The sequence below is a fragment of the Cetorhinus maximus genome, chromosome 5, assembly GCF_964194155.1.
Source record: "Cetorhinus maximus chromosome 5, sCetMax3.hap1.1, whole genome shotgun sequence".
Lineage (NCBI taxonomy): Eukaryota > Metazoa > Chordata > Chondrichthyes > Lamniformes > Cetorhinidae > Cetorhinus > Cetorhinus maximus.
In genome coordinates this window covers 8,156,631-8,175,901 of record NC_135883.1, presented here as the reverse complement: position 1 = coordinate 8,175,901, position 19,271 = coordinate 8,156,631, and the positions used below count along the sequence as shown (strand labels likewise).

Sequence of the window (19,271 nt, the reverse complement as noted above, 5' to 3'; positions counted from 1 at the left end):
AGCCCCCGGGGAGGCCAGAAGGCAAGTTCTTAACAAGCTCCCTCAGGATCTCAAGCTGCCCGATCAATGATGCGAATGACTTCACTTTCCCACATCCCTGTCCTCAGGAAAATCATCACAGTCAGGAACATCTCAATTCTATCACACGTTCGCATATCTTCGAAAAGAAAGCACATGTAAATAATACTCACAAATTCCTGGTCGTGGTTATTAGCAAAAAACTGTTGGAGCCGAACTGGCCAATCCTCCCTCCGCCTTAGCAGTCCAAAGATTCCTTTATGATTGCACATGTAACAGTTCCAGGGGTCTTCTTTAATAGCTGCCTGTGCAGCACCTGGTCCAACCAGTAGGTCCACACATTCCACACAGAAACACCTTGATGAACAGAAAATGGAGCATGTGTTTGGCGGCAAGGTCAAGACTCAGTGACAAGATTGCTGGATCCTACAGCTCTGGTGGGTGAAGAAACTGTTGGTACTGACGCTTTCCGTAAAAAAAGCAACTTTTGTTATTTCAGAACAAGCCAATATAACTGAAATAATAAACGATAGATTTGACAGTTTTCAATAGTGAGACTGAACAATATGTAATTTCTATTGATGGAACAAGAAATTAAAAATTGAGAATTTCTGTTTTCTACTAATGGTCCGACATCATCCTATGCAAATGTTAGCATTGATTTTTGAGAAATAATAGAACTCTTAGCAAATGCTCTGCACGGAAACAAACTTAACAATGGTGTGCAAATTACAGAGTGCTGTTAGCATATAACTGCACATAGCAAATTTCTCTGTCTTGCTCTTGGTGCCATATTTGTCCCTGAGATGAGCTTCCGACTGCACATCTGAGGCATCACTAAGACTGCTACCTCCACCTCTGTTAGACTGCCTGACTCCGCCTCTGCTTCAGCTCATCTGCAGCCGAAATGGTGGTCCACCTGTTACTTTTAGGCTTGATTATTTCAACGTACTCTTGACTGGCTTCCTACATTCTATCCTCCGTAAATTTGAAGTCACCCAGAACTCTGCTGCCCATGTCCTTACCCACACTAAGTCCTGTTCACCTATCAGCCCTGAACTCGCTGACCCACAATGACTCATGGTCAAGCAATGCCTTTATTTTAAAATTCTCGTTCTTGTTCTCAAATTCCTCCATGGCCTCATCCCTCCATACCTTTGCAGTCTCCTCCATCCCTGCAACACTCCAAAATATCTGCACCCATTTAATTCTGGCCCCCTGAGCATCCCCGATTTTAACTGCCTCACAGCTGGTGGCTGTGCCTTCACAAACGTCTCCACCTCTCTACTGTCTTTCTCCCTTGAAGAAGATCCTTAAAAACTAACACTTTGTCCAAACGTTTTGCCACGTGCCCGAATATCACCATATGTGGTTTGGTATCTAATTTTAAAGTATAACACTCCAGTGAAGCTCCTTGAGAAGTTTTATTAGGCTAAAGGCACTATATAAATCTAAGTTGTTGTTTTTGTTGTATGATACTTTAACAGGGGAATAAAGACGCCTTCTGAAGCCGCTGGGTGGTATTTTCCTCTTTGACAGGTTGACTGCCAGAAGTGTATCCAACTCCATTTCTACCTGCTGCTGTCAACCTGCTCTGATCCCATCATGTTTTTCTCTTTAATATTGAGGATGGGCTCCCAGTTACTATTAATGGCATTTATTGTAAGCTTACCTCTGGGCCTGCAGTACCTTTAAAGTGGCAGGCCAGAAATTATCTGCAAGCTAGGAATTTAACAAAAGTCAGGAGAGGAAACATATCTGAGGGTGCTAAAGCAAGGTGCAGAGCCCCCAAGTTTTTAACCCACCCATAAAGGTTTTATTGGGCTTGTGGCACTATGGACAGTGTCCCTGCCTCTGAGCCAGGAGTTGCGGGTTCAAGTCACACTCCGGAACTTGATGGCCAAGGAAGGTGTGTACATAACATAGCCAAACCAGATTGCGTATCAACTTGTAAATCCTTCCAACACACGCCAATGGGCAAGCGGTGAAAACAGGGGAGATTCCTGGTCAGCCATGTGATGGAAAGAAAATTAGAGCCTTCACCAACACTATCCAAGTGCATGTTGTCACAACAACTCACTCTTTGTGTGGGGGTGGTGCAGGTGGCTCAGTTGACTGAACGGCCAACATGGATCTGATTGGTGCCAACACCACCATTCCGGCTGGGGTGGATGTAGGAGCTGTCTCCTTGCCCTACCCATGGTGGAGGTTGCAGCGCTATGGGTAGAACCTGCCTTTGGCAGAGAACCGAAGAAGCAGAATAAAGGCTTTAATGTCCAAAATGAGGCAAAGGATTTCTGTGATCGAGCAGAAATTGGCCACACATGCTGCAGCAACAGAGAGAATGAGAGATTGTGGCATTGTATGCTCTAGGATGTGAACACCTGCAGTGGTAGCAGAGGGAAACAGGATCCACAAGTCCAATGAATCTATGAGTAACTGGAACTGTCCAATAGGTATTTAGAAGATAATTTGGATGCCAAGAATGGGTGGGTTTGAGTCAGGTGAGAAGTCAAAATTTGAAAATTTTCAAACCCAACCTCAGCCTTCTCACCTCGTTTTTTTTTCATTTGTTCACAGGGTTTGGGCATCACTGGCTAGGCTGGTATTTATTGCCCATCCCTAATTGCCCTTAAGAAGGTGGTGAGCTGCCTCCTTGAACCACTGCAATCCATGTGCTGTAGGTACACCCACAGTGCTGTTTGGAAGGGAGTTCCAGGATTTTGACGGTCAGTGACAGGGAAGGAATAACGATATAGCTCCAGATGAGGATGGTATGTGGCTTGGAGAGGAACTTGCTGATGGTGGTGTTCACGTGCATCTGCTGCCCTTGTCCTTTTAGGTGGTAAAAGTCGCAGGTTTGGAAGGTGCTGTCGAAGGAGCTTTGGGAAGTCAATGCACTGAATCTTGTAGATGGTATGGCCTGTTGCATTTCCTGGGCTTCAGAAAACCTGCAGTTGAGAAGGGCTCTCTGCAATCTCTCCCTCCCTCCCAACCTACATTCTGGTCTTCAGCTGTAGTCAAGTGCTTTCCCACCCCACAGGCTGGCATCCTGTCTATCAGGCTGCCTGCTAGGTGACAAACCTAGTGAAGTGCAGTGAGAAGGGGTTAATCATTGTGCAATGAAAAGGGATTAATTACTGGTCTTGTTGTGCAGGGTCCTTCAGGGAACAGTGACCATAACATGATAGAGTTCTTCATTAGGATGGAAAGTGGAGTAGTCTGATCCGAAACTCGGGCCCTATATCTAAACAAAGGAAACCTAAAAGGTATGAGGCGTGAGTTGGCTAAGATAGATTGGGGAACTTCATTAAGAGGCATGACAGTGGATAGGCGGTGGCTAATATTTAAGTAACGAATGTATGCTTGCAACAGTTACACATTCCTTTCTGGTGCAAAAACACAACAGGAAAAACGGCTCAACCACGGCTAACAATTCCGCCTCAATGATGGTGGAGTCCAGCATATCAGTGCAAAAGATAAGGCTGAAGCATTCGCAACAGCCTCAAGCCTGAAGTGCTGAGTGGATGATCTATCTCGGCCTCCTCTGGTGGTCCCCAGCACCTCAGATGTCAAGCATGAGCCAATCTGATTCACTCCACATGATATCAATAAATGGCTGATGGCACTGGATGCTGCAAAGGCTCTGGGCCCTGACAATATTCCGGCAATAGTACCGAAAACTTGTGCTCCAGAACTTTCCACGCCCCTAGCCAAGCTGTTCCAGTGCAGTTACAACACCAGCATCTACCTGGCAATGTGGAAAATTGCCCAGGTATGTCCTGTACACAAAAAGTAGGACAAATCCAACTCAGCCAATAACCACCCCAGCCTACTCTCGATCATCAGTAAAGTGATGGAAAAGGTCATCAAAAGTGCTATCAAGTAGCACTTGCTTAGCAATAACCTGCTCAATGACACTCAGTTTGGGTTCCATCAGGGTCACAACTTCTGACCTCATTACAGCCTTGGTTCAAACATGGACAAAAGAGCTGAACACCAGACGTGAGGTGAGAGTGACTTCCTTGACATTAAGCAGCATTTGACCAAATGTGGCATCAAGGAGCCCTAGCAAAACTGGACACAACTGAAATCCGGGAGAAAACTTTCTGCTGGTTGGAGTCAGACCTAGCACAAAGGAAAGTGGTTGTGGTTGTTGGAGGTCAAACATCTCAGTTTCAGAGCATCACTGCAGGAGTCCCTCAAGATAGTATCCTGATTCCAACCATCTTCAACTGCTTCATCCATGACCTTCCTTCCATCATAAGGTCAGAAGTGGGGATGTTCGCTGATGATTGCACAATGTTCAGCACCATTTGCGACCCCTCAGATACTGAAGCAGACCATGCCCAAATGCAGCAACACCTGGACAATATCCAGGTTTGGGCTGGTAACAGCCCAAGTTACATTTGTGCCACACAAGTGCCAGGGCAATGACCATCTCCAACAAGAGAGAATCTAACTATCGCTCCTTGACATTCAATGGCATTACCATCGCTGAATCCCCCACTATCCTGGGGGTTACCATTGACCAGAAACTGAACTGGACTAGCCATATAAATACTGTGGCTACAAGAACAGGTCAGAGACTAGGAATCCTGCAGTCAGTAACTCACCTCCTGACTCCCTAAAGCCTGTCCACCATCTACAAGGCACAAGTTAGGAATGAAATGGAATGCTTTCCACTTGCCTGGATGAGTGCAGCTCCAACAACACTCAAGAAGCTTGACAAGCAGCCTGCTTGATTGCCACCCCTTCCACAAGCATTCACTCCCTCCACCACCAACAGATAGAGGCAGCAAGTTGAACCATCTACAAGATGCACTGCAGAAACTCACCAAGGCTCCTTAGGCAGCACCTTCCAAACCCACAACTGCTACCATCCAGAAAGACAAGGGCAGCAGACACATGAGAACACCACCACTTTGAAGTTCCCCTCCAAGTCACTCACCATCCTGACTTAGAATGATATCACTGTTCCTTCATTGTTGCTGGGTCAAAATCCTGGAACTCCCTCCCTAGCAGCACTGTGGATGTACCTACACCACAGGGACTGCAGCAGTTCAAGAAGGTGAAATTAAGGATAGTATTACATCCAAAGAGGTAGCACATAAAGTTGCTAGAAAAAATAGAAAGCCTGAGGATTGGGAGCAGTTTAGAATTCAACAAAGGTGGACCAAGAGATTGATTAGGAGAGGAAAAACAGAGTATGAGGTAAATATGCAAGGACCATAAAAGCGGACTGTAAAAGCTTCTATAAGTATTTAAAAAGAAAAAGATTAATGATGACAAATGTAGGTCCCATACAGTCCGAAATGGGAGCATTTATAATAGAGAACAAGGAAATAGCAGAGCAATTAAACAACTACCTTAGTTCTGTCTTCACGGAATGCGAGGGAGCCAAAGGACAAGTGAGAAGGGGGAACTGAAGGAAATTAGTATTACTAAAACAAAAGTCCTGGAGAAATTAATGGGACTAAAAGCTGATAAATCCCCAGCTTCTTTCTTAACATTTTCAAAAATCTCAAGAGTGTGAGAGGAGAATCCTGGGACAGGCAGTCAGCAGCAACTAGAGAAGAGTGCAAGAGCAGGGCCCTGGGACTGGCAGTCAGCACCACATAGATGAGAGTGTGAGAGGAGGACCCTGAGCCAGGCAGTCAGCAGTGCCTAGAGGAGAGTGTGAGAGGAGGACCCTGAGACAGGCAGTCAGCAGCACATAGATGAGAGTGTGAGAGGAGGACCCTGAGCCAGGCAGTCAGCAGCACCGAGAGGAGAGTGCAAGAGGAGCACCTGTTTCTACCTGTCAGAGACAAAGTGTGACGTCAGAGGAAAACAGATAGGTGACTGGTGGGTATCTCTTCCATGTCTCTTTTGATTGGCCAAGTGGTTTAAATCAGGAGACGTTATTGCAGCTAAAGAGTACAATTAAGAAATTCACTTTTAGAACATTTACCATCCAAATGAATTAATTAAATAGAATAGAGATGGCTGGGCAGGCGATGTGTTGCAGCTGTAGTATGTAGGATCTGGATGACGCCGGTGCCATCCACGGTGACCACAGCTGCAGCTGTGAAGCGTTGGCTGCTTGAGGAACTTCAGCTCAGAGTTGATGAGCTGGAGTCCAAGCTGTGGACATTGCGACACATCAGGGAGGGGGAGAATTACCTGGACACTGTGTTTCAGGAGACAATCACACCCCTTAGATTAATTACATCAGATTTGAACAGTGGTCAGGGACAGGAGGGTGTGACTGCTAGTGAGGCAGGTACGGGGATCCAAAATTTAGCTTCGGAAAAGCCTCAGCCAGTGCCCTTGTCCAATACCATGTCCGGGGTTCTTGCTCCCGGTGTGGACAAGGAAACAGACTGCAGGGAGGATAAACGAACTGAACACAGCACCGTGGTGCAGAGCGCCATTCAAGAGGGGAGAAAAGAGAAATGTAGTAGTAATGGGGGATAGCATAGTTAGGGGAATAGATACTGTTCTCTGCAGCAAAGACAGAGAGTCCCGAAGGCTGTGTTGCCTACCTGGGGCCAAGGTTAAGGACATCTCTTCTGGTTAGGAGAGGAACTTGGAGTGGGAGGGGAAGGATCCAGTTGTCGTGGTCCATGTAGGCACCAAAGACATAGGTAGGACAAGGAAAGAGGCTCTGCTGAGGGACTACGAGCAGCTCGGGGCTAAATTCAAAAGCAGAACCACAAAGGTAATAATCTCTGGATTACTACCTGAGCCACGTGCAAATTGGTGTAGGGTAAATAAGATTAGAGAGGTAAATGTGTGGCTCAAAAATAGGTGTGGGAAAAATGGGTTCTGATTCATGGGGCACTGGCACCAGTACTGGGAAAGGAGGGAGCTGTTCCACTGGGACAGGTTTCATTTGAACCATACTGGGACCAGTGTCCTGGCCAATCATTTGGCTAGGGTTGTAGATAGGACTTTAAACTAATTAGTTGGGGGTAGGGTTCAATTGACGGGAAGTTTAAAAAATCAAAAAGAAACGAGAGAGCAGAGGTGCAGGATAGTGAAGAGATGAACGATATTCAAAGTGTGACAGGAAGGGGCAGAAAATATAAGCAGAAGAGTGCAGCAAGAATCAGAATCAGGATGAGCAATAATGGTAAAAAGTCAAAGCTTAAGGCCCTTTATCTGAATGCATTCAGCATTTGTAACACGATAGATGAGTTGACGGCACAAATAGAAATAAATGAATATGACTTGATAGCTATTACGGAGACATGGTTTCAGGGTGACCAAGAATGGGAACTCAATATTCAAGGGTATTTGACCTTCCGGAAGAACAGGCAAAAAGGAAAAGGTGGTGGGGTAGCTTTGTTAATAAAGGAAGGTATCAATGCGGTGGTGAGTAGTGTTATAGGTGCAATAGGCTGTGAAGTGGAATCAGTTTGGATAGAAATAAGGAATAGTAAGGGGAAGAAGTCATGGGTGGGAGTTGTCTATAGGCCCGCGAAGATTTGCCTCACTGTAGGACAAAGTATAAATCGGGAAATAATGGAGGTGTGTAAGAAGGGCGCTACAATTTTCATGGGTGATTTTAATCTGCATATTGACTGGACAAATCAGATTGGCAGGAGTAACATGGAAGACTAATTTGTAGAGTGCATCAGAGATTGTTTCTTCGAGCAATACACTGCTGAACCTACCCGGGAACAAGCTATTTTAGATCTAGTGATGTGCAATGAGGTGGGATTAATAAGAAATATCGTAGTTAAGGATCCTCTAGGGGGTAGCGGTCACAACATGGTAGAATTTCAAATTCAGTTTGAGGGCGAGCAACTCGGGTCTCAAACCAGGGTCCTCAGCTTAAATAAGGGCAATTACAGAGGTATGAAGAATGAGTTGTCTAAAGCTGGGCTGGGAAAATAGATTAAGCGGAAGGTTAGTGGATGAGCAGTGGCAGACATTTAAGCAGGTATTTCATAACGCTCAGCAAAACTTTATCCCGGTCAAAAAAAGGACTCCGTGAGAATGATGAACCGCCCGTGGTTAACAAAGATGGTCAAGGACAGTATCCAATCAAAAACTAAGGCATACAAATTGGCGAAAACTAGTGGTAGGATTGGGAATTTTTTAGGAACCAGCAGCGGGTGACTAAAAGGCTAATAAAGAGGGTGAAAATTGATTATGAAAGTAAATTGGCAAGAAATATAAAAACAAACAGCAAGAGCTTCTACAGGTGAATAAAAAGAGTGGATAAAGTGAGCGTGGGATCCTGGGAGGGAGCAACTGGAGAGCTGATAACGGGAAACAGGGAAACGGCCAATCATTTCAACCAATATTTTGTATCGGTCTTTACGGTGGAGGACACTATATACATCCCAAAGATATCAGATATGCAAGGAGCTAATGGGAGGAAAGATCTTATAACAGTCTCCATCACAAGGGACAAAATGTTTGACAAACTACTGGACTAAAGGCAGACAGGTCGCCAGGACCTAATAGCCCGCATCCAAGGGTTTAAAAGGAAGCGGCTGCAGAGATAGCGGAGGTCTTGGTCGAAATATTCAAGAACTTACTGGATTCCAGGAGGGTCCCAGTGGATTGGAAAACTGCTAATGCGATGCCCCTGTTCAAGAAGGGAGGTAGACAAAAAGCAGGAAACTATAGGCCAGTCAGCCTAACATCTGTAGTTGGGAGAATGCTAGAGTCCATTATTAAGGAAGAAATAGCAGGGCATTTGGAAAAGCTTAACGCAATCAAACTGAGTCAAGATGGTTTTGTGAAAGGGAAGTCATGTTTGATAAATTTGCCACAGTTCTTTGAGAATATAACAAATAGAGTTGATAAAGGGGAACCAGTAGATGTAGTGTATTTAGATTTCCAGAAGGCATTCGATAAGGTGCCGCATAAAAGGATTTTGCACAAGATAGGAGTTCACAGTACTGGGGGTAATGTATTAGCATGGATTGAGGATTGGTGAACAGACAGAGGACAGTGAGTCGGGATTAATGGGTCTTTTTCAGGATGGAAAGATGTAACTCCAAAGATTGCGGAGTGCCACAAGGATCAGTCCCAGGGCCTCAATTATTTACTATCTATATTAATGTCTTGGACGAGGGGGCAGGGTGTAATGTATCCAAATTTTCTGATTATAAAAAATAGGTGGGAGGGCATGTTGTGATGAGGACATAAGGAATCTGCAAGGTATCCCCAAGTGGAGTGAGTGGGCAAAAACTTGGCAGATGGAGTTTAATGTAGGAAAGTGTGAGGTCATGCACTTTGGTAGGAGGAATCAAAAGGCAGACTATTATTTAAATGGAGACAGACTCCAAAAAAGTGCAGCACAGAGAGATCTGGGTGTTCATGTGCATGAAACACAAAAAGTTAGGATGCAGGTGTAGCAAGTAATTATGAAGACAAATGGAATTTTGGCCTGTGTTGCTAGGGGGTTGGAGTTTAAAAATAGGGAAGTCTTGTTACAACTGTACAGGGTGTTGATGAGGCCGTGCCTGGAGTACTGTGTACAGTTCTGGCCCATGTTTTTAAGAAAGGATATACTGGCATTGGAGGCAGTTCAAAAGAGATTCATTAAGCTGATTCCCAGGATGAAGGAGTTGACTTGTCAAGAGTGGCTAAACAGGTTAGGCATTTATTCATTAGAGTTTAGAAGAATGAGGGGTGATTTTATTGAAGCAACAAGATTCTGAAGGGGCTTGACAGGGTAGATGTTGAGAAAATGTTTCCGCTAGTGGAGGAATCTCAAATTAGGGGACATGGTTACAGAATAAGGGGACATTCATTTAAAACTGAGATGTGAAGGAATTTCTTCTCTCAGAGGGCAGTGAATGTCTGGAATTCTCTACCCCAGAGAGTTGTGGAGGCTAGATCACCGAAAGTATTTAAAGAGGAGGTAGATAGGTTTTTGAAATATCAGGGAGTTGAGGGCTATGAGGAGCTGGCACGAAAGAGGAGCTGAGGCCTGGGGCAGATCAGCCATGATCTTATTGAATGGCAGGGCTGGCTTGAGGGGCTGAATGGCCTATTCCTGCTCCTATTTTTTATGTTCTTCTTATGTTTTTAATTCACAAATCCCCAGGGCTTGATAATCTACATCCGAGGGTATTCAAAAAGATGGCCGTGGAAATAGTGGATGCGTTGGTTGTCATCTTCCAAAATTCTATAGATTCTGGAACAGTCCTGAAAGATTGGAGGGTGACAAATGTAACCCCACTTTTTAAAAAAGAGGGAGAAAACAGGGAATAATAGACCGGCTAGTGTGCAAAATTAAAGCACAAGGGATTGGGGGTAATATAATTGCATGGATTAAGAATTGGTTAGCAGACAGGAAACAAAGAGTAGGAATAAATGGTCTTTTTCGGAGTGGCTGATGGTGACTAGCGGGGTACCGTAGGAATCAGTGCTTGGGCCCCAGCTATTCACAATATATATCAATGATTTGGATGAGGGAACCAAATGTAATATTTCCAAGTTTGATGATGACATGGAGCTTGGTGGGAATGAGAGTGGTGAGGAGGATGTTAAGAGGCTTCAAGGTGATTTAGACAGGTTGAGTGAGTAGGCAAATACATGGCAGATGCTGTATAACGTGGATAAGTGTGAAGTTATCCACTTTGATAGGAAAAACAGAATGGCAGAGTATTATTTAAATGGTGATAGATTAGGAAATGTTCATGTACAAAGGGACCTGGGTGTCCTTGTACATCAATCACTGAAAGCAAGCATGCAGGTGCAGCAAGTAGTTAAGAAGGCAAGTGGTATGTTGGCCTTCATTGTGAGAGGACTTGAGTACAGGAGCAAGGGTGTCTTACTGCAGTTGTACAGGGCCTTGGTGAGACCACGCCTGGGGTATTGTGTGCAGTTTTGGTCTCCTTGCCTAAGAAAGGATATACTTGCCATAGAGCAAGTGCAGCGATGGTTCACTAGACTGATTTCTTGGACGGCAGGATTATTTTATGAGGAGAGATTGGGCCGACTCAGCCTATATTCACTGGAGTTTAGAAAGATGAGAGGGGATCTCATTGAAACACATAAAATTCTGACAGGGCTGGACAGACTGGATGCAGGGATGATGTTTCCTCTGGCTGGGGGCTTCAGAACAAGGGGTCACAGTCTCAGGATGAGGGGTAGGCCAATTAGGACTGAGATGAGGAGAAACCTTTTCACTCAGAGGGTGGTGAACCTATGGAATTCTCTACCACAGGAGGCTGTGGAAGCCAAGTCACTGAATATATTTAAGAAGGAAACTGATAAGAATTCTAGACTCTAAAGGTGTCAAGGAGTATGGGCAGAGTGCGGGAGTATGGTGCTGAGACAGAGGATCAGCCATGATCATATTAAACGGCGGAGCAGGCTCAAGGGGCCGAATGACCTACTCCTGCTCCTGTTTTCTATGAAGAAAATTAAAATATGCCCAGCATTTAATATCTGCAGACATCTGGGAATTCCATACTTGCAGCTTCTGAAAAATTGGATCAGGGCTTATTGGTGAGAATATGAAAGCAAAGAGCATTTGGACTAGGAACTTAATATTCTTGGTAATAACAGTTCAAGAGAGGCAGAGGGATTTCAGGAAGGAATACTCGAGTTTGGGACCTAAGTGGCTGAAAGTATGGCTGTCAGCAATGGGACAAAGATAGCATCTGGGGTTGGAAACACAGCTTGGGTTGAACAGAACTGAGATTGCAAACTGGCTGGGTTAGCCCAGGATGGTAGTTAGTGAAGGGGTTGAAGTTGGTAACAAGGGTAGTGAGTCTGTGGTGGGAGACAAATATAATGACTTTGTTTTACCCAGTGATTAGTTGGAGAAAGCTGTGGGTCATCCGAGACTAGAGGTCAGACAAGATGTTTGACAGCACAGAGGCATTGCAAGGGTCAACAGCCATGATGGAGGTGTTTGGCTAGGTGGCATTGTTATTTTTTATAATGTTTCACAGGAAGTGGGCGTCGCTGGCTAGGCCAGTATTTGTTGCCCATCCCGAATTGCCCTTGAGAAGGTGGTGGTGAGCCGCCTTCTTGAACCGCTGCGGACCATGTGCTGTAGGTGTACTCACGGTGCAATTAGGAAGAGAGTTTCTAGGAATTTGACCCATTGACAGTGAAGGAATGGTGATATGGTTCCAAGTCAGGATGGTATGTGGCTTGGAGGGGAAGTTGCAGGTGGTGCTGTTCCCATGCTTCTGCTGTCCTTGTCCTTCTAGGTGGTAGAGGTTGTGGGTTTGGAAGGTACTATCTAAGCAGCCTTGGTGAGTTGCTGCAGTGCATCTTGTAGATGGTACACACTGCTGCTACTGTGTCGGTGGTGAGTGAGGGGATGTTTAGGTTGGTGGATGGGGTGCCAATCAAACGGGCTGACTTATCCTGGATGGTGTTAGGCTTCTTAAGTGTTGTTGGAGCCACACTCATCCAGGCAAGTGGAGGGTATTTTACCACAGTCCTGACTTGTGCCTTGTAGATGGTGGACAGGCTTTGGGGAGTCCGGGGTTGAACTACTCTCTGTAGAATTCCCAGCCTCTGACCTGCTCTTAGAGCCACAGTATTTATATGGCTGGTCTAGGTCAGTTTCTGGTCAATGGCAACCCCCAGGATGTTGATAGTGAGGGATTGAGTGATGGTAATGCCATTGGACGTAAAGGGGCAATGTTTAGACTCTCTCTCTTGTCGGAGATGGTCATTGCCTGACACTTGTGTGACATTTATTGGACATGGAAGACCAAAAGCTCACAGATGATGTCACCAAAATGAAACATACACGAAGAAGAATAAAGGGGCATGGCTGGTTCCTTGGGACTCCAAAGGTTTTGGAAGAGAAGACATTGATAGAGTTACTCTGGCTGTGATTGGAAAGGTAAGAGAGGAACCAAGCAAGGGGAGAGTCACGGTAACATCGAGGTTGCTTGCCATACTGTCCTCCAACCTAAAATATTCTGGCAATGCATATCAGACAGTTTCCACCCATACATTAACTTTAAGGAGAAAATATATCCTAAAAAGCTTTAAAGCAGTAACATCAAGGCAGGAGCTGGCTGAGAATGGACAAATCAGTGGAGGGGCAGGATGCACCTAAGGGTGGAAACAGGACTGTCAACCATGGATTGGGGCCTGGTGGTTTGCAAGGGACCAAGAATAATTAGATCCATTATTTTGGGTTCTCTTTTATTATAAGTTTACCCTGCCCTGTACCTCCTTTCCTACCATTCCACCATGGCCTTGCTATCCCTATCTCTGCTATCTCCTCCAAACCCCCACCACTCCTCTAGATATCTGTGTTCCTTTAATTCTGGCCTCTTGTGCATCCCCAATTACGATTGCTCCACCATTGGTGGCTGCGCCTTCCATTGCCTGGGCCCCACGCTCAGGAATTCCCTTCCTACACCACCCCGCCTCTCTACCTTACTTTCTTCCTTTCAGACACTCTGTAAAACCTACCTCTTTTACCAAGCTTTCGGTCAGCTGACCATAAATTTCCTTATGTGGCTTTGTGTCACATGTTGCTTTATAATGCTTCTGTGAAGCACGTTGGGACATTTCATGACGGTAAAGGCACTATGTAAATAGAGGTAGTTTTTGTTGTTGTTGATGGCAATAATGCCCAATACTGCTAGACTTTGACCTCCTCTGATCCCATTCCTAATGCTTCAGGATTGTTCTTCCTTCCTCAGCACTCCCAGGTCCCCTCTCCAATGATCCCAGGCCCCAGGAATTGCCACCTTGACCTCAGAATAACAATTTGTTCCTGGAGTATTGTATTTTAATCCTGAGAATTGATAGCTTTACTATGTATTAAAAATAGTACTGCTACTTTGAGGCTCAATTTATTAATTTACAATCTTAATTTCAAAACCAAATACCCCCTTAAAGCAGGATTGTGCCTGTAGCTTTTCTGTAATTGCACAATCTGAGTATGTCATAATGAAAACTCCATTACAAAAACTATTGTAAGTATACTCATAGAGGGGGAACCTCAAAAAACTACAAGGCATTGCTGGAGTATACTTCATGATACTATTTGTGAGATTAATTTACACAATATTTTCTCTCTTGTGGAAGATCATTAAGAGGACTTTTCTAAGTTGATTGTGTATGTATAAAACTTGCCTTGTGTCTCAATATTACCTCATCCCAAATCATCTATATATATGATTTAAATGTAAATAAATTACGTGGTGATTTAAGCCCATAATAGTCTGGCAATAAGTGACACTTCCATACTCAAATGGAACGAAGATGCAAAATTCAATGTATAATTTTACTGCAAAATAGGATCATTGTTAATCATGGACTATATACTCCTCGATCATGAGAAATATAACTAGCTCCCAAGTAGTCTGTCACAACCTTTGAAAAGTGCACCAATGTGAGATCCTCTTAAGGGCAATATTATTCTTCCTATGTCTTGGTAACAAGAATTGCACAGTACACAGGGTAGAGTCTAACCAGTGCCATATAAAGTCACACTGTGTTACAACAAGTATCCAATAAGTTGACTTTTTATTCTGCGTTTCCTCTTCTCCTTTTCCCATTTGTAAAATCAAAAATTGATCGTACCTGCAACAATTATTGTTTCCGCACATGAGTACTTCCCTGCCTCCACAGCAGATGGTACAATAGGACTGGTAACCGTCATCATCGTATTGGTATGCACACTCCAAGAAGCAATTCTGCAAACAACCACAACATGATTTGGAATTTCATAACCAAACTTTTCCATTGTACTTTCTTTAACCTTTCGCTGCACCTCAAAATCACCGTGAGCTCGTGCAATGGTGCTCACTCTGGGATTCTCTGTGTCACTCAGTGCTTGGAGCACACCTTCACATGACTTGGCTCATGCATTTACAATTTCTTCCACCACATTAAGTTTTGACACCAAAGTACATTTGCATTTTTAAGAAATATCTGACCAAATAATAACATTCTGTTGGGTTGGCCTGGTGGCTTTGAGGTACCAAAATGCCACATTACAGAGTTTTAGAATATGGGATCAGGCCTGCTAACCTGCTGGGGTATCTGAGATGGTAAGTAGAGACAAGGTACTTCCCAGCAGGGAGGGAGAATCAGAGGTTAAGTAAATCTGTGGTGCTCTCAAGCACTTCCTAGAAGCCAACTCAAAGAGTGACTTTGGTAGAGGCCTGAAACAGGTTACCGACCCGTCCTCTCAGTCAGAAAATGGTGGGCGATGACCTAGAGAAAGGAGAAAAAGAGGACTGAGAGTAGACAATAATTCTCTTAAAGGGATAAGGCAATGGTGGTGGTGGAAAGGGGAGGGGATGTAATTTACATGTGTGTGTCCCACAGAGACAGGTTTGAAACCACTGCAAAAAAAGTAATCAAAAATAAGGAGAAAAGCTACTCAGTTTGTCCCAGAGGCAGTGATTTGACACAAGCAGATGCAATATAGACATGAAGAAGGGAAGAGTCTTACACATCATGAGTACCTTCCCCCTTTCACCTTACATTTCACATCTGTTTCAAGCAAGTAACTGTCTCCTATGATAATATGGAAGATGATTACAACCAGCTATTAGTTAGTAATTAATCTTGTTTTAAGCCCAATACTGTGTGGCACACACTGTGGTGGGAAAGTGGAAGATACTTTCCATTTAAAGTACTTCCTCTCCCCACCACCCAATATACACCCCGTTAACCCTTTGAGTACTTGCTGTGCCTTGCAGCTTTCACAATATGCACCTCGGGCCCTATTTTCAAACCTTTTGCTGCTTTGAAATGTTATTTGCAGAGTGTTTGTTTTGGGCAAGTTGCGCTTGCAAAGTTTTTCGTTTTCTCCCCCTTTGTCGGGGGGGCAGAGCGCATTGCAGTTGCACAAAAAAACTTCTGCAAAGGTTTTCTGCAGTTTTTGGAGGCAATTCCCGTAGGATTATCGCACTGAGGATGCGATATTCGAATCTCATAAACTGCCGCAAATTGTCAGGTTTGCGTGAAATTGACTTACCCCAGTTTTAACTTGCCGTAAGCCCTGCAGAAACAAGAAACATACATTAAAATAAAAAAAAATGCGAATTTGTTTTACAAATGACAAGGCATGTGTATGTGTCTTGGGAAACAACAATGCACAAGAAATAACTTCTCACTCTGAGGGGGTCATCTTCCCAAATGTTAGTGATCTTTGCAGGGGCTGCCAATGTCTTCTGTTTCATTTTATTCCTGGTTCAAGATATTCCTGGTTCACCAAGATTAAAAAGTGCCATTTTTTGATTTTTTTTTTCCAATAACATAATTGACACGTGACAGCGCAAAATGTGACACTGAGCTAAAACTTGATATCTCAAGGTGCAGCAGTGCACAATTTTGAAAACATCCCAAAAGTCTTCAAAAAGAAAATTTCACAAATGATCTGCGGTGCGTCTCTGCAAACTAAGCAGCTATTGCGCAAACAAAAATGCAAACTATTGAAAATAGGGCCCATTACATTTCACACAACATCATAATGAATTGTTGAGTACTATAAGATAATTAAGAGAGCTGTGTGAAAGCATGCATCAGGTCTTTGTTCACGTTCTTATCCAAATAAACCAAAACTTTAATAGCTGTTATTTTTATTCGCATAAATCTAATATATTCAACAGTCCTCAAAGGGTTTGTTTCTCTTAATAACAGCTTTTCCTCCATATGTTCTTCATCCAGAATACGCTATAACCTGTGAAAGTTCCTTAACTGTATATTAGTGGATGCAGCATAACCCAAAGCTTGGGTGCTTATACAATAAGACTTTAAAGCAGATTTGCACCCTGACAAACTGAATATTTGTAAATATTTGAGTAAAGCAGATATGAAATAGCCATGTGCCGCTAAGAGAGGTGGGAGAATCCCACATGTTATCATTACATTTTCACCTGTTACTGTTCGCATATTGCATCTGCTTCATTCAAATAACTGTTCCTTGGGCTTTACAGATACTTTCTCTGATAGATCCATGCGTTATGATGTTGATACTGGATAATGTCCTCCTTTGAGTTTCCACTGTGAGGAGCATTTTAATTGGGTTAATGCCGCCATCAAAACAGAAGGCATTAGAGTTTAGCAAGTACAAATGTACAATATTGTGCAGTGTAATATCCATATCAAGTATATATATAAAATGTCAGTATGTGTCTGTCTCCAGTGGGTTATTCTGTATGATAAACCTAACCAGCAGATTATATGTGACATTAATCATGGAAAAGTCAAAGGAAACGTTGTTTTAGAACAATAAGGGTGTTATCAACAATGACAGGGAAAACATTATGAAAAAGTGTTACAGGAAATGTAAACTATATGTAGGGCTTTTAAGATATTGTAGACATTTCACATTGGCTTATTTTTTTTCATATTCCTGTATGTGTCCATCTTCAATAAGGTTTCTTATCGTCCACTTATCGCAAGTAAAACAGAGCTTTCTTTATCTGTGTCAACAAGTTTTGATTTTCTTCCCACAGGAGCTTGTATCCTTGCACTCCTGAGTTGGAGGTCAGGATGATTAAAGTTACAAAATTCACTATGATCCTTTACATGAATGGAAGAAGCATTTGTTGCACAGCAAATGTTCAAAATAGGTTGTAAAGATCTGCCCAGCAATTACAGACCAATTCGTTTAACTTCGGTGGTGGGGAAATTTCTAGAAACAATTATTCAGGATAGAATTAATGGTCACATGGAAAAATGTGGATTGATTCGGAAGAGTCAGCATGGATTTGTTAAAGGAAAATCGTGTCTAACTAACTTGCTGGAGTTTTTGGAGAGGTAACAGAGATGGTTGATGAGGGTAAGGCCGTTGATGTGATGTATATGGACTTCCAAAAGGTGTTCGATATAGTGCCACACAACAGACTTGTGAAGAAAGTTATAGGTTATGGAATAAAAGGGACAGTAGCAACGTGGATACAAAACTGGCTGAGGGATAGGAAACAGGGAGTAATGGTGAATGGGTATTTTTTTGGGCTGGAAGAAGGTTTGTAGTGGACTTCCCTAGGGGTCAGTATTGAGACCCCTGCTTTTCCTGATATATGTAAACAATCTAGATTTTGGTGTGCAGGGCACAATCTCAAAGTTTGCGGATGATACAAAATTTGGGAGAATTGTAAACTGAGGAGGTCAGTGTAGAACTTCAAAAGGACCTTGACACCTTGGTGGAATGGGCAGATAAGTGGCAGATGAAGATCAATGCAGGGAAGTGTGAGGTGATACACTTCAGTACAAAGAACATGGAGAGACAGTATAAAATAAAGGGTATTATTCTAAAGGGTGTGCAGGAGTAGAGAGACTTGGGTGTATATGTACATACGTCATTAAAGGTGGCAGGACAGGTAGAGAGAGCTGTTTCTAAAGCATACAGTATTCTAGGCTTCATTAATAGGGGCATAGAGTACAAGAGCAGGAAGGTTTATGAGAATGGTTCCAGGGATGAAACACTTCAGTTATGAGGAAAGATTGGAGAAGTTGGGACTGTTTTCCTTAGAGAGGAGAAGGCTAAGAGGAGACTTGATAGAAGTTTTCAAAATCATGAGGGGTCTGGACACAGAAGAAAATGTTTCTGCTTGTAAACAGAATGAAAACCAGGGGGCACAGTTTTAAAGTGTTTTCCAAAAGAATCAAATGTGAGGGGAGAAAAAACTCTTTCACACAGCGAGTAGTCAGGGTTTGGAATGCACGGCCTGGAAGTGTGGTGGAGGCAGGTTCAATTGAGGCATTCAAGAGGGCATTGGATGATTATTTAAATAGAAACAATGTGCAGGGTTATGGGGAAAAGGCAGGAGATTGGCACTAAGTTAAACTGCTCAGAGAGCCAGTGCAGACATGATGGGCCGAATGGCCTCCTTCTACACAGTACCAATTCTGTGACTCTGTGTTTAATTTTAGACAGTATGTCATACCAGTCTGCCACATAATAGGATTGTCAGCAAAGTTGAAGCCCGTTGAATAAAATCCACAGTGGCAGCATGGATATGAAGTTAGCTGAATGACAAGAAAGAGAGAGTAGTGCTGAATGATTGTGTTTTGATCTGGAGGAAAGCATATAATGAAATTTCCCAGAAGTAAGTATTAGGCCCATTGCTTCTGTTCATCTTTATCAATCTAATTGACTTGGGTGTGCAGGGCACTATTTCAAAATTTGCTGATGACACAAACCTTTCAAAAAATTTCAAACTGTGTGGAGAATAGTGATAGGCTTCAAGAGGACATAGATAGGCTGGTGGGATGGCCTGACACATGACAGATGAAATTTAACGTGGAGAATTGTGAAGTGATGTACTTTGGTAGGAACAACAAGGAAAGGCAAT

At 43.4% G+C, this 19,271-nt stretch overlaps 1 protein-coding gene across 9 annotated transcripts in view; it reads right to left on the bottom strand.

Annotated features, from left to right (window-relative positions):
* Nucleotides 1-19,271, bottom strand: part of dnmt3aa (DNA (cytosine-5-)-methyltransferase 3 alpha a) — a 586,890-nt gene that overhangs the window by 132,959 nt on the left and 434,660 nt on the right. For 6 of the 9 annotated variants that reach the window (XM_078541484.1, XM_078541483.1, XM_078541485.1 and 3 more), the window contains 3 exons: nt 15,947-15,970; nt 14,542-14,654; nt 192-375 (listed from right to left, as the gene is read on the bottom strand). In XM_078541484.1, coding sequence (XP_078397610.1) covers nt 192-375; nt 14,542-14,654; nt 15,947-15,970 — 321 coding nt within the window. The remainder of the gene's footprint in view (nt 1-191; nt 376-14,541; nt 14,655-15,946; nt 15,971-19,271) is intronic. The other 3 variants (XM_078541486.1, XM_078541487.1, XM_078541490.1) reach the window with 1 other exon arrangement.